The sequence below is a fragment of the Lygodium microphyllum genome, chromosome 14 (assembly GCF_053477565.2).
Source record: "Lygodium microphyllum isolate KBCC chromosome 14, Lygodium_microphyllum_v1.1.10, whole genome shotgun sequence".
In the NCBI taxonomy this organism is placed as follows: Eukaryota; Viridiplantae; Streptophyta; class Polypodiopsida; order Schizaeales; family Lygodiaceae; genus Lygodium; species Lygodium microphyllum.
In genome coordinates, this window is record NC_141148.1 from 55715338 (window position 1) to 55730947 (window position 15610).

General features: G+C 38.6%; 1 protein-coding gene across 6 annotated transcripts in view; it reads right to left on the reverse strand.

Annotated features, from left to right (window-relative positions):
- Nucleotides 1-12345, reverse strand: part of LOC148025610 (kinesin-like protein KIN-UA) — a 30186-nt gene extending 17841 nt beyond the window's left edge. For 3 of the 6 annotated variants that reach the window (XM_087692816.1, XM_087692819.1, XM_087692814.1), the window contains exons 1-4: nucleotides 11959-12342; nucleotides 11722-11839; nucleotides 11379-11481; nucleotides 11183-11297 (exon numbers count right to left, since the gene is read on the reverse strand). In XM_087692816.1, the coding sequence (XP_087548942.1) occupies nucleotides 11183-11297; nucleotides 11379-11481; nucleotides 11722-11839; nucleotides 11959-12076 (454 nt within the window). In that variant the 5' untranslated portion in view covers nucleotides 12077-12342. Of the gene's footprint in view, nucleotides 1-11182; nucleotides 11298-11378; nucleotides 11482-11721; nucleotides 11840-11958 lie in introns of all 6 variants that reach the window. The other 3 variants (XM_087692817.1, XM_087692815.1, XM_087692818.1) reach the window with 3 other exon arrangements.
- Nucleotides 12346-15610: the final 3265 nt, after the last annotated feature.

Below are 15610 nucleotides of genomic sequence, written 5' to 3' on the forward strand. Positions count from 1 at the left end.
GAAGTAAGTACTGGATTATCTATGCAGGATGCTGCTAATCAGTGGACAGCATTTGAAAAAGAGAAGAAAGTGGCTGAAAATGCAGTCTTGTAGCAATATGCATGGTGGAGTAAGGCAGATGCAACAATATGGGAAAGAGACTCTAGGATTTATTCCTCGAAGTCATTACACAAGAAATCATTAGGCCAAGGCTACCACTGAAACGGTAGTGAAAATAGGGGAATGTGAAACTCCTTGTGTTGCTTTACTTGACCATGGGTCTGAGATAAATGTCATTGAGCATGGATTGTATGAAAATGGTGCATGGCTTGTGGACGCTGATCATGGTTGGCATATGAGGGTTACAAATAATTCTTCAAGAGAGCTTTATACTGTATGTCCTAATGTAAAAGTGACAATTGATGATGTACAAGAAGAGCAACACTTCTTTGTGCAAGATAATTCCTACAGTGATTTTGGGACAGCCCTATATTACAGGAGTGCGTATAGAAACAAAGGTGCTTGATGATGGTTCTACTTATGCAAGAGTCAGACGCAAGGATAGGAGGAAAGCAATCCAATTTCTTACTGTTTGTGTTAATCATCCTAGAAATCAAGATACGCTTCGAGAGTCTCCTTTGGCTCCAAATGCAAGGGAATTCAAAGACCTGGATTTTCATTAAGCACTACTGTAATGCAGCGCTACAGTAGTGTTGTTCAGAGGATGTACTCACCTCTTAATGGAACGAAGCATGTATTTACTATTGGTTATTCTCAGTTTACAGCAAATGGTTCATGTTGGTTTAAGCCTATGGAAACTATGTACAAGGCTGAATGCATATCTATAAAACAGTGTCGTGTCGCTAGGCGCACACTGTGTAAAAAAAATTTAGAGTGTGGCTTTCTTATTAATTTAGAGAGCCAATGCCATTTTAAACATTAGTGTTAGTGTCCATGGTTTAAAAATATTAGATTTTTGGACAAGTTTAGCCAATTTATGATATTTTAAATATTCTCTCTTGTAAAAATCCATAAAACTATGGACAACTTCTAGATTAGGATGACATGTAAAAGAAAGCATGTAGCTTTCAGTCAATTTGAGAGGATTTTATATAAAACGAGAGATTGGCGATCTGAGCAGCATAGAGGAATGTATTATTTTATACACGTTTTTGTCTATTAGAGTTATATCTTCTCATAATGTTGAAAGAAACTGACAAGCTTCATCTCTATTAGTATTCTTTTACATTTTCTAATTCTTTTTTAAAGTATTCTTCTATGTCTTCAATTTCTTCGAACCCCTTCTCTTCCGTCTACTCCTCTTCCTGAATCTACCTTCACCCTGCTGTCTCCTACCCCCGTGGTGGACTCTCGACACCAAACGCACCGACACCGTGTTAAGGGATTTATGCTATCATCAAAGGTGGATTCCGAAATATATTTGGGCTGATTTGGGACTGATATCTTTAGCCACATTCAGAGAATTAGCTACAGCATTGTTCTTTTAATTCATTTCTTACTCTACAAAAGACATCTTGTCAAAATATGCAAGTATTATGTGCCCCTATGGCAGAGCAATGTTTGTAGATCATTCATAGATGCTTTGAGTTGAATTAAGAGGATCTTTTTCTCTTATTTCTTGGCTGTGGTAACTTATTCTTATCAGGAACTCAATTTGAAGCTCTCTTAAAGCAAGTCTCTTTGCCCTACAAGCCTTATAAGTAACTCATAAGCTTTTGTCCCTAGTAAAGTTAATTCATGCTATGGCATCATGTATGAATGATGGGATACAGAGTTGTTTATGATACATGACAGCATATTGTACTTGATTTTATAATTTGTGATTGCTCTTACAGTCAAGAAAACAAGCTTGATTTAAGATAATACTCTTGTGATCTTTGCTAAGAACATACAATTGAAAGCTCTATCAACATCTTCAAGAACTTGGCTTGAAACCTTCTACCCTTCTCTTATCTCTACCATCTCCGGAGTCTAAGCTCTTGAACCCCCATACATTCTTCTCTTGCCAAACCCTTGTGGTGACCTTCAATCCTATGTATTGCGACATTGGTGAACCCGACGTAAAGGTCGGTGTAAGAGAGCTCCAAGATGGGGGATTCTTCAGGAGATACTCTACAACAGTTGGTGCGCATATTGCAGCAGACTCAGCAACAACAAATCCAAATGTTACAACAACAACAACAACAACAACAACAAAGGCAAGACGAAGAGAAGATTGATTCCACAGCTATCAAGACCCTAGAGAAAGTTGAGTGGGAATTAAAACAATTTAATGGTCAAAATGTCTCTGTTTTTATTTGCTTGTATGTTGAGAAAATGCTCTTCTTTGGTGTACCGCAACATGCATGGAGTCGCTATTTTGCCAGACTAGCCAAGCATGGTCTTCAAGAAAGAATCCATGGTCTTTTTCACCAACATGCGGATTGGGTTGCATTTAAAAAAGCCCTATGCAAAGAATTCTTCTTAGAAGACTCTGGCTTAATGACGAAGAAAAGTTTCACTGATTGAGTTGAGAAACCCGACTAAGGTTTAGCTGCAACAGCTTTACACCATGAGTTTGAAAGAAAATTTGGGCAACTTGATGCTAAAGACCAACAAAGTATGGAAGGTCAAAAGATTGAATTATTCCTTAAGGCTGTAGATCCCATTTTGCAAGAAAAGCTTGCTGATCGCCTAGAAGATGCTACCTCCGAATCAGGAATCAAGACTACATGGACAGATGTTACTGATGCAGTTAACATGGTTGCTCGAAAAGAGAGGATACGACTAAGATTAGGCTCTACTTCAACTTCAATAACTCCATTGATGCTTGTTCCACCTTCAAAATCCCCTATTCCTTTGACTAATCAACCAACTATTTCTTCTTCTGTTCCTTCTAAAAATGATATCATGGATAAACTCATTAAAAACATGCGTGACCATCTGAATCTTACAGAAATTAGTTCTAAGGTGGAAAAGCTAGATGTCAAAGTTAAAGAACGAGGATATTCATCAACTCAAAGACCCATGAGAGAAGACTTTAAGAGGCCCTGTATTTGGTGTGACAGCCAACAACATGACAAGAGGGAGTGTTCTACCTTCCGTGAGGCTGAAGCATAGAACCTCATCTTTTGGAAAGACGGAAAATTTCATGCAGCTGAAACTGGTCTTTCACCAAATTTTGGCAATAGTGGAATGAATAAAAGATTAGAAGATTTAGCTGTAAAGAATGCCTATGCAGCAATTGATGCAGCTACCTATGGGCTGCAATTTGAGCCAACTAAATCAAGTTTGAAAGCATGTAAAGCTGATGTGCAATCTAAAGTATGGATGCAGGCACTAGATCAAATGGAACGTGGTAAAGCAGCCAAAGAAGATTTGGCTAACGCCAATCAATGCATTCAAGGAATAACCGGTAGGAAACAACCAGTAGATTCTTATTCCGCCTTTGCACATTTGGCTGACATTAATCATAAAGAAGTCTTGATTGAAGAAAAGAGAAGAAGATAAGATAAACCAGGGCCTTCCTCTTCTGGCCCTCCGAAACGGGTAACTAGAAGAACACTTGAACAACCAAAGCTTGTTGAAAATATAACCCCAGACCAAAAGATGGAAGATACGCCACAAACAAAAAAGACCGAAGAAAATAAGAAAGGCAAGCAACCAAGCTACAAATTGCAGTCTGACATAGAATCTGCAACTGATCTCAAACGAGTCCTAAAAGAACGAATTCTGGGAAGCAAAATTGAATTCATCTTAGGCGAAATTCTTAGAATTGCCAAACGTAAATTCCATGATGTAATTATTAATGTAATCAAAAGGAAAAGACAATATGTTAGTGATGAAGCTGAAGAAATAGTACATGCTTTTTTGCAATTTCTTCAAGTTTTTGTGCAAGATGAAGAGAAGCTAACTTCACAAGGAATTCATCTTGAAGCAGTTAAAGAATTAATTGTAGCAATTGAAGCTGAAGATAAAGAAAGCATGAATGCAAAAATTAAAGAAGTGAAAGCTGAAAATGTAATGGTTGGCTGGTCCAAACCAGTTGGGCAGCCCACCTCTCAAAAAGAAGGCCATCTACCGCACACGCAAGAGGAGGAAGAGGTTCGGTTCATTCCAAGCAATCACTACTCCTATACGCATTGGGCAAGAGCAACAACGGAGACAATCATCAAAATTGGAGAAAAAGAAACACCATGTATTGCACTCTTAAACCGTGGCTCAAAGATAAATGTCATGGCAAGGAGTCTCTATAAAAGTGGCGGATGGCCCATAGATGTTGATCTAGGTTGGCGAATGAGAGCTGCAAACAACTCTTCTAGAGAGTTATATACTGCTTGTCCTAATGTGCAGGTAACTATTGGAGACATAAAAGACAATTTTCACTTTTTTGTTCAAGACTCTTGTAGTTACCCTATCATTCTTGGGTAACCTTACATTTCTGAAGCCCGCTTGGAAACAAAAGCTCTTGATGATGGTTCTTCCTATGCTCGAATCCGAAGCAAGGATAATGAACAAGCTGTCCAATTTTTTACTGTGTGTGTTAACCATCATCAAAACAGAGATCGACTGCGTGATTATCCTGTGCCTCCTAATGCCCGAGAATTCAAGGGTTTTCGAGCTACACTGCTATAAAAGGAGGCTATAGCAGTGCATCATGTAAAAAGATTGAATCTCCTTATGCTACAAAAACTGTCTCTCTAGCAAATTTGTATGTATGCACAGCCAATAGTATGGGTTGTTATAAGTCTCTTCCAGTCATGACTAAAGCTGAAAGAAAATATTTATGTCATGTAAAAAGGAAGCTGAAAACTTATGACATGATTGCTAAAAATGAAGATATTTTGGGTTTTTTTTTTTAATTGATTACTATTAACACATTGGCTGAAATATATGCAACTGCTCATACTGAGTCCATAGAAGTATGTACATTGGATTTTTATCAAACAATTCAAGAATTTGTTGAGCAGGAAGACATTGGTTTAGTCAACAAGGCTGAAGCGCAAGTGGAGACAAAATACAAAACGGTGGATAAGAAAGTCGAGCCTATCCCACTGCCTCTTGAAAGTGAGGGCTAGCTGATAGGGCAGCAAATCAGCCAAGTCTTCGTGATCCTTCCAACATTGGTCACAAGTTCACATCTGAAAGTATAAAAAGCTCAAAATAGGTGAAAATTCTTTCCTTTCACCGGCTGAAAAATACTCTTTTATGCAAATAATAATGAAATATAAAAAAGCTTTTGCACTATGGCCATTTTTACGGTCCCACATGTGCCTTGAAACCTCAAGTCTATTCCTGTTCCAAGGGCGCATTTGCCCAAATTATTGGAACTTCTAAATGAAAATATCAAAATGAAGATTTTAGAACCTTCTTCAGCACCTTACTCAAACCGATGGTATACCGTGCCCAAAAAAAATGGATCTTTACGAATCATTCAAGATCTACAGACTGTTAATCGTGCCACAATCCGAAATGTTAGTTCGGGTCCAATTATTGACGAGTTTGCTGAAGCTTTTGCAGGTAGAGCAATTTATTCTATGGGTGACCTATATTCAGGATATAACCAATTTCAGCTTTCATTAAAAAGCCAAGACATTACCACAATGAAAACACCTCTTGGATTGGTCCATATGTGCACTCTACCACAAAGTGCAATAAACTCCGTAGCCCAAATGATGAATGCCATGTACAAAGTCTTAAGGGACTTTATTCCACAAATTACTCTTCCATTTCTTGATGATGTGCCTATCAAGGGATGTGAAGTCAATGAAAAGAATGAGGAGCTTGACGAAGATGGCTACAGGACATTTATAGTTAACCATATTCATGATTGTGATAGAATTTTGACAAGGCTAGAAGAGGTACATCTTACCCTTTCTAGAGCTAAGTCAATTTTTGGAATAGAAGAAGTCCTAGTGGTCGAATATCTGTGTGGCCCCTACGGACGTAAACCTTCACCAATCAAGATAGATGCCATCAGCAAAATGTAAGAAAAATACACAAATATTTCAGAAGTGAGAAGATTTCTTGGCACATGTGTATTCTATCTCATATGGATACCACATCTTGCTCATGTAGCCGAAAATCTTTATCAATTACTAAGAAAATGTCAAAGATTTTCTTGGGAGGAAGAGTATACTCTAACTGTACACAAACTAAAGAAGTTGTTAATCTCAGTTCTTTTAATTCATTTCTTACTCTACAGAAGATATCTTGTTAAAATACGCAAGTATTATGTGGTCCTATAGCAGAGCAATGTTTGTAAATCATTCATAGATGCTTTGAGTTGAATTAAGAGGATCTTTTTCTCTTATTTCTTGGCTGTGGTAACTTATCCTTATCAAGAACTCAATTTGAAGCTCTCTTGAAGCAAGTCTCTTTGCCTTACAAGCCTTGTAATTGACTCATAAGCTTTTAACAGACTACGTTGAATGTAATTGTGCAAAGTTGATTTATGCTATAGCATCATGTATGAATGATGGGAAGCAGAGTTGTTTATGATACATGACAGCATACTATACTTGATTTTATCAATTGTGATTGCTCTTATAGTCAAGAAAACAAGCTTGATTTGAGATAATACTCTTGTGATCTTTGCTAAGAACATGCAGTTGGAAGCTCTATCAACATCTTCAAGAACTTGGCTTGAAACCTTCAACCTTTCTCTTATCTCTACCCTCTCCGAAGTCTAAGCTCTTGAACCCCCATACATTCTTCTCTTGCCAAACTCCTATGGTGACCTTCAACCCTACGCGCTGCAACAACGGGCTACTAAGAAACCGAGAGCATTGGGACTATTAGCTGAAAATGAAGGCATTTCAAACATCTTTTATGGGCTGAATACTAATGACACTATGACTGAAATTTCAGCAACTATACATGCAGGAAATGAGACTGAAAATAGAGTGTTGTCAGTATGTTCTTTGGATATGTATGATGCCATAGCATTGTTTGCTCAGCAGGAAGGATTACAATGAGCTGAAGCACTTGTGGAGACAAAGTATAAGACAATTGACAAAAAGGTGAAACCAATTGCTTTGCTACTTCCACCAGAAAGTGAGGGTTTGTATGAAAAAGTGTCAAGGCAGCCAAGCTTACGGGATCCTAAAGATATAGGTCATCAGTTTACATCTGAAACATTACAGGAATTGAAGTTGGTGCAGAAGGGTTTCTTTTGCCTACTGAAAGAGACTGTTTTATGCGGATGTTGGCTAGGCATGAAAAGGCATTTGCATTTCAGCCAACTGAAATAGGTTGTGTGGATCCAAATGTTGTCTCTCCTATGGTAATATTTACTGTGCCACATGTACCATGGAACTTGAGGCCTATTCCAGTGCCTAAAGCTTACTTGCCAAAGCTGATAGATTTATTAAATGAAAAGATTCGCATGAAGATCTTGGAGCCCTCTTCAGCCCCGTATTCAAATCGTTGGTTTACTGTGCCCAAAAAGAATGGGGCTTTGAGATTTATTCAAGACATGCAACCGGTCAATAAAGTGGCCATAAGAAATATGAGTACAAGTCATGTGGTTAATGAATTTGCAAAGGCTTTTGCAGGCAAAGCAATCTATTCTTTGGGTAATCTTTACTCAAGGTATGATCAATTTCAGCTTGCAATTGAAAGCAAGGATATTACAACCATGAAGACTCCCTTGGGGTTAGTACAGACGTGTACTCTCCCGCAAGGTGCAACAAACTCAGTGGCACACATAACAAATGCTATGAATAGGATACTCGGGGATTTTATACCACAATTGACAATACCCTTCTTGGATGATGTTCCAATCAAAGGGTGTGCAATGGATAAAAAGAATGAAGAGATGGATGCTCATGGATGCAGACAGTTTATTGCAGACCACATTGTGGATTGTGAGAGGATTTTGACACGCCTAGAAGAGGTGCATTTAACTCTTTCTGGTCAAAATTCTGTCTTTGGAGTTGAAGAGGCTTTGATTGTTGGGCATATGTGTGGGCCCTATGGGCGTAGACCATCACCAACAAAAATAGATGGGATTGATAGAATACAAGATGTATGCACGAATGTATCAAAGATGCGTAGATTCTTGGGTGCATGTGTGTTCTATTTAATATAGATTCCTCACTTTTGCACATGTAGTTGATGCTCTATATCAGCTTCTGAGGAAATGCCAGAAATTTCATTGAGAAAGGAAGCATCAAAAAGCAATGAAGAAATTGAAGCAGCTCTTAAAATCTGCTCCTACATTGAGAAAGGCTGACTATTCACATGGAAAGCCTATCATTATTATTGTTGATGCAAGCCCAATCAGAATTGGATGGGCAATTGGATAAGATGATGAGGAAGGGCAAAGATAAGCAATTCGCTTTGGTGCTAAAGTATTGATTGAATGACAGAGAAGGTATCCACAGGTAAAAAGAGAATTATGGGGAATTGTGACAGCCCTTAAATGTGATAAGGAGTATTTTATGGATGCTCATGTAATCATTGAGACTGATTGTTTGTCGGTATTGGGTATGATTACTAGTTGTGCTACCCCGGACATTGCTATGCTCCGGTGGATTACATACATCAAATCTTTAAACCCTGAATTTCAACATATTGCAAGAAGAGATAACCCAGTGTCAGACATATTATCTCGAGCATGCTATGAGAATGAAGATGGGATGATGGATGAGGAGGAAGAAGATGACTTTCTTGCGGCTGAAAATGATGTTGCAAGAGTGAATTTAGCAATGCAAGGTGTTTCTATAGCATTAACAGAAGCTTGGACAACAAAGAAAAGACACTTTAGATGTTTTGTTACTTGTATCTTGTGTAGAAGTGTTTCTGGAAGACAAATATGCAGGAGAGTGGCTGAGAATTGGTCAATACCTCAATGCATTAACAAAGAGAGATGAATGATCAGATGAGGAGTTTAAAAAAATCAAGAGGAAAGCCTATGGGTTTTTCTTAAAAGATGGATACTTATGGAAACATGCTGAAAAAAAACAGGGTATGCCATTGCAAGTTTTGGGTGATAGAACTTCACAAGTAAATGTTATGCAAGAATTTCATGAAAGCTTGTGGGCTGGCCATAGAGATGTTTGGGGTACTTTTGCAAAGATCAAAGAAAGATATTGGTGGCAGGGTATGTATAAGGATGTTGCTCACTTTGTGATAACATGTACGACATGTCAAATGTATTCATCTGTGAGACATCGAGATGGATTGCAGCCCACATATCCAATGTCTCTTCATTTTAAGTGGGTGGTGGATTTAGTCATGATACCTATAGGTCTTTGGCAAATAATGTATCTTATACTTGCCCGTGAAGACTTGACTAATCAAGTAGAAGGGAGAGCTCTTCGTACTAAGACAACAAATGCAGTGTTTACTTTTCTCTTAGAAGAGATCTTTTGTCGGTATGGCTGTGGGAAAAATTACAGCAAATAGGGGTGAGCTAGATGCAGATGAGGCTCATAATTTCTTTGCACGGTTGGGGATAAAGCTTGCTTTAACTTCAGCCTATAACCTTGAAGGAAATTGAAAAGTGAAAGAGGTCATCCACCTATTGTGAAGGCACTGGTGAAAGCATGTGGAGAGAAGGTAAAAGAGTGGCCATGATTGCTCCCTTATGCCTTGTGGGCTGACAGAACAACTCATAGTGCTCTTACAATATATATGCTTGCAAAATTGATGTATGGTCAAAAACCTAAAATGTCGATAGAAGAGATGACAGTCACATAGAGTATGCTACCTTGAGAAGAGAAGTTGAATCGAGAGGAGTTGTTGGCCTTACGGATTAGACAGTTGGAAAGAAAGTCATAAGACATAGAGGCAACAATTGCAAAGTTAAGGGCAACAAGGATACAGAACAAGAAACTATTTGACTAAAGACATAGATTGAGACCAAGAACCATACAAGATGGAGATTGGGTATTGGTTTATTACAGCAGTTTAGACAACCAGCATAGTGTCATACGTAAAGTTTCCAAAAGATGGTTTGGACCCTATGTGGTAATACACGTGTTTGATAATACTACTTATGCATTAAATGAACTGGATGGGACAGCCATAAAACTTCCTGTAGCAGGAAAAAGAATCAAATTATTCAAGAGGCGGAAATCTAATGCCTATGAGTTGCCAGAATTGGAAAAAAATAGTGGCCATGATATAAGGGGTAGCCAAGAAGATATGAAAGATGAAGAAGCAAAGGATATGGTTACAGAGAATAAAGAAGACTCAGAATCTGATGACAACTAGAATTTTGGCACATACCGGAGGATGTGCAAATTCAGAGGGGATCGTACCACTACACGGACATGGTGTGAAAAATTCTGGAATGCATCATCATCCGACTTTCTTATTAATCAAGAGTCAATGTGATCTGAGTCATTAGTACTAGTGTAAGTGGCATGAATGGTCCAATAATACTAGATTTTCGGACAACTTTAGCATATTTTTTATATTATTTATTTTAAAAATCTGAAAAAGTTATGCAGTTTGAACTAGAACAAGAAGAAAGAATAATCTGGGAGATCCGTGACCAGGTATCTTAAGGTTTTACCCCCCTTTTGAAGCCAACAGAACCATGAGATTTGGATTCCGAGCAGCAAAGAATGAGCTGTTATTTTGATCCACGTTTTTGGTCTACGAGGGAGCTCCAGGAGATCTAATGCCTAGAGAATGCTTCTGAGTAGTGCCAAACAAAGGATTCCAGGTTCTATCAATACATATTGATTCAATTCATTGTGTTTTGTCTTTATTGTGTTTACCTCTTGTCTATTCTTTTCATTCTCTTTCATCTCCTATCTCTACTTCCTTCTACCTCTCATCCCCGGTGGATACAACCTTTCGACAAAAACCCCTCCGACAACGTGTTTCCCAAGTTCATGGTATAGCCCACCAATTTCTTGGGCATCCGGCCTATCTCTTGGTTGTACAACAAATTCTTAAATACTACAAGAGGCACTAATTTTAGGGCCAATTGGTGTCAGCTATCCCATGTGGCTGGTTAAGTCCTAATTTGGTAATTTTTTAAATTGTTGCTTGCTATAAATTGCTTGTAAATCAGGGAAATCACCATCCTCTCTATCAAGGAAGACTAGTTTCAAATAGCAAGGGAAAAATACAAAATTTAATATTTCCAATGGTCACAACTCAAATAACATTTTTCCTTATAATCATAAACTAGTTCCCATTCAAAATTATAGACAGAAATCCAGATCGTAGTCAGATCCTCTACCTTCAACTCTTGATTCACCTGCATCATTTATGACCACGTCAGAGAGAGTGTAAGTTTTTCCTGCTCCTGTTTGTCCATATGCCATGATTGTACCATTGTAACCTTCTAAAACATCCTGGAGCATTCAGGAATTTCAACAACGAGTGAACTACCAACAAATGCTATCTAACAAGTGGTTATGTTTCTATAAACTTGCCATGACAATGGGTTGAGCAGCCACACGGTAGACGTCAGCTTGTGTGGCAGATGCTGAAAGAACAGCATCAAACTTGAATTCTGTGTAATCAACAAAGCTTCCCCTGAACAAACACAAAATGAATTCTGAGAGGCACAGCATCCATAAGCTAAACAGCTTAGTGCAGCTGGATAAAACAGGAAACAAGTGGAAGCAAGCAAATTGCTTATCGCATGTTGGTGATGGTGGTGTCAACACCCGAATGAGAAAGTCGGAAAACTGTTGAGAGCTTCAATACGACAACAACAATGATGATGATGACAACAATGATGGCGACGATGACGATGATGGTGGAAGAACCTACTTTCTTCGCACAGTGATAGTGCTTTTCTCGGGATTAACGAACACCACTGCAGCCTCACTCTCCTTCTCCTCTTCTGCCTTGGTGAATGGCCTTGCTCTGACAGTTACCCTGACTCGTTCTGTGATGACCCACCAAAGACACAAAAAAGAAAGGGAGATATTTGACGCTGTCTCTCCATCCATCACCAGGAAACCAGTTTTTCTGCACAATCACAAGAAAAAGTAAAGGAAAACTCACCATTTTCGATGTCTTGTGCGAGACGAGATCTGCTGCTCAAGCACTTGGGTTCAGCCCGGTCGGGCACGTGGATTTTGCAGCGTTTCAATGGCAAGCTCGGCAGAGAGTGGTCGCCCATGTTCGCAATGGCAGATAATTATGTACGGCTGCTGGTCATCATTAGGCAAAAGCACACACACGCAGACACAGAGACGGAGACAGAGAGGGGGGGCAGGCCTGCTAACGGCCACTGCATGTCCCGTGACACCGCCTGACACGGGCACCCATAGGCTCCCCAGGCTTCCCAAGATTCTGGAATCTGAAATAATCACACGAAATCTAGAGCGCACATACCCTGCCGACGTCAAGGTTAGATTTGGGCATGTGCCTTCTTAGAAGTTCCTAGGACGTGCATGGCTCAAGCTTGCCCACCTCAAAGGAATGGCAAAACTTGGCATTCCCAATCCATGAGAAATCGATATATCTATATACATGTATAATTTGAGTTGGAGGTCCACCAAATTATTTCAACAAACCTCCAATTTTAAACTGAGCCTATCCCTTCACTCTAGTCCTCTTCCAAAATGGTATGTCAGTTTTAAACGTGATTTTTTTTATTAAACAAAGAATTTATTCAATTCAAAGTACTAACTAAGATATTAAATTTTGCAATCTTGATAATTATGCATACTAACAAAGTATTCTCTGTCTCTTTAGTTCCTCTCATCCGATTGTTGCATGCATCGAGCTACATTGGGGGGGGGTATGTGTGTGTGTGTTTCATGTCTGGTTGCAAATGCCTCGCCCTATCTGTTTTGTGTCTAATTGCATCTCTGTGTGTGTGTGTGTGTTCATTGCATTGATGAATACATTGCAAGTGACAAATGAGAAGAGCAAGGAGAAGATGAAACACTAGGCTTGGCACTTACATCTTGGTGGCAATGGTTTGTGAGGGGGAGCCAGCAGGGGAGGTGATGAAGGAGAAGGTGGCGATGGGGAGGTGATGAAGGAGAAGACAAAGGGGAAGATAAAGGAGAAAATGTGGAGGGAAGGAGGAGGAGGAGGAGAAAAGGTAGGCAAAAGAAAAAGAAGAAGGGAGGGGCGAAGGAGCAAAAAATGTGCCACCTTGGTGGCAATGGTTCGCAAGGGGGAGCCACCAAGGGAGGTGACGAAGGAGAAGATGACGGTGGGGGATGCCACGAAGGAGAAGATGACGAAGGGGAGAAGAAGAAGGAGAAAGAGCAGGCGGGAGAAAAGAAGGGGGGGCAAAGGAGTAGAAGAAAATGTAGAGGAAGAAGGCGAAAAGTAGCACTTGCAAGAAGAAGAAGAAGAAGAAGAAGAAGAAGAGAGGGGTGTGTAGTAGGAAGGGAGAGAGATGTTGGGGTATGTCAAGCCTCAACTCCTTGCAAGGCGGTAGAGAGAGAGAGAGAGAGAGAGAGAGAGAGAGAGAGAGAGAGAGAGAGAGAGAGAGAGATGGCGCTTAACAAACAAACATATGATGTGATGATAATGTGTGTGTGTGTGTGTGTGTGTGAGGAAAGAGAGGGAGTGGGGGAGAGGAGAGGGTGAGAGAGCGAGGGAGAGCGGGGGAGAAAATTTGTTGTGTTTGGCCCTATTAATAATAAGAGGATGGGTAAGGCGTACGAACAAATGGTTGTCAATGTTTCTTGCACTTCTAAGGAAGAGGACTTTCTTAGCATATCTCCTAAGGACAAGTCCATGCTAGTGAAAAAGAATATTTAGTTATTATATTCTATAGTTTATTATTGCATAAGGCAAAACATTTCGATGATTGTGCTATTGATTATAGATAACAGTCCTTTACTTTTGTTATTAGCTTTAGGGCATTGATTGCTTCTCTTAGCTAAGATATCTTTAAAAGTATATTTGTTGTTGATCCACTATTATCAGTGGATTTGTTTTCAAGATCTGGTTCAAACATACAGAAATCTTCAACTAAGAGTAAGGGTAAGGGTAATTGCAAGTCATCTGGAAAGACTATTAAGGTGAACTGCAAAAAAAAAGGAATGCGAACACTTTCTCTTATGAAGTTTCATCCATCTCCTCTTAAGCCTAAAGAGAACAGAGTACTTGTTAAAGTAAAATTATTTTAGCAACCAAAGAAAAGTGATGAAGAAGTTTTTTATTCTAAGTAAATATAATAATTATTTTTATATTTATGGCTCAAAACTTACAATTGTGGGGGGCAAGTAACTCATACAAGAGAAAGAGCATTCAGATATTTTCCTAATTGTTTTACCATTGACTTTGAACTTATATCCAAGGGATGTATTGTCTAGCAACTTCAAGGTACCCCTTACATCCTTTAAACTCCAATTGGAAGTAACATTTATCTCCTTTTTTTCTTAATGTGCTATAACTTGTACCTTAAGTTAAAAAGGTGTGCAATCTGTATCAAAATCCAAGGGAATCCAATTCAAAGCCTAAAGCAAGAGTTTTTCATGCGATGTTATAAGACAAAGACAAGAGTTGGGGGCATACAATACACATCATGGTATTACCCTTATGGTCGCTCTCTAGATTTCCAAAGCCTTCCTGTAATGTTGTCTAGTTTCTCTTCTACAAAATTTCTACTTAGCCAAGGTACCTTTGTCCTTTGTAAATGTGCCATTTTAAAGCACGCCACAAAAATATGCAAGGGTATAAACTATAATAGGCGTATTCTTCTTGAGATCCTTCCAACCGTCATGGACTTTTAAGTATCCTAATATATTTTGAATTTAAAATTGTGTGTCGTTGCCTTATCGAGAATCTCCCAATTTAGAGATGAAAGACTTGGCAATAGCAAATCCTCGATATGTCTATATGTGCTTGCTCTAGAGGGAACCACATACTGTGCATAATATATAAAAACCCTTCCCTCACTAAAAGAACCTATAGTCTAATCAGCATAGATAATGTCTACAAACATCTTATTAATCTCATAGAAAGTTTCACTTAAGCTTTCCACAAGTTATCATTCAGTACTTATTAATAGAAATATGTCTACAACTAAGAATTCGTTATTAGTACTTACTTAAATGAAAAATATTACACATGTTATCAACTAAAGATTTACAATGTGTTTGCTAGGAAACATGTTTATTTGGAGACAATTGCATATCCTTGGCCATTTAAGTATGTTGCACTTTGACAAACCACCCTTCAAGCATAACTTTGAAAGCAATGATATGTCCCTTCTAGTGATGTTTTATATTCTATCGTTTTCTTCTTTTCACCTTATGAGAGCCCTACAAACAGGTAGCATGGTAACCCAATCGTTTAAATTAAAGGTTTTTTACTCCCAATTTTTGTCAACTCCCTAACTATAAGCAATGCAAGAGTTTACTAAAGGAGAAGGGCACCTTCCGGATGCCATACACAAATTGAGTTCACAAGAGAAATAAGCTCACTAAGAAAGGTGAATGAACTAAAAATGAATATTAAAAAGACTAATGAAAATATATTGGGCACCAAAAAGAATATTAAAATCTCTCAACTTTTAAAAAAATCATTATTAACTTCACAACATCTTTATCATATCCTTTGTCAGATTTTATAAGTAAATAAAAACTTTGTGCTACCAAAACCCATCAAACTTTGGAGATTTTGGCTAAAAAGGAGGAGAGATTCACAAAGTGGACTTTATTATCTCCAAAAAAGAGACAAGAAT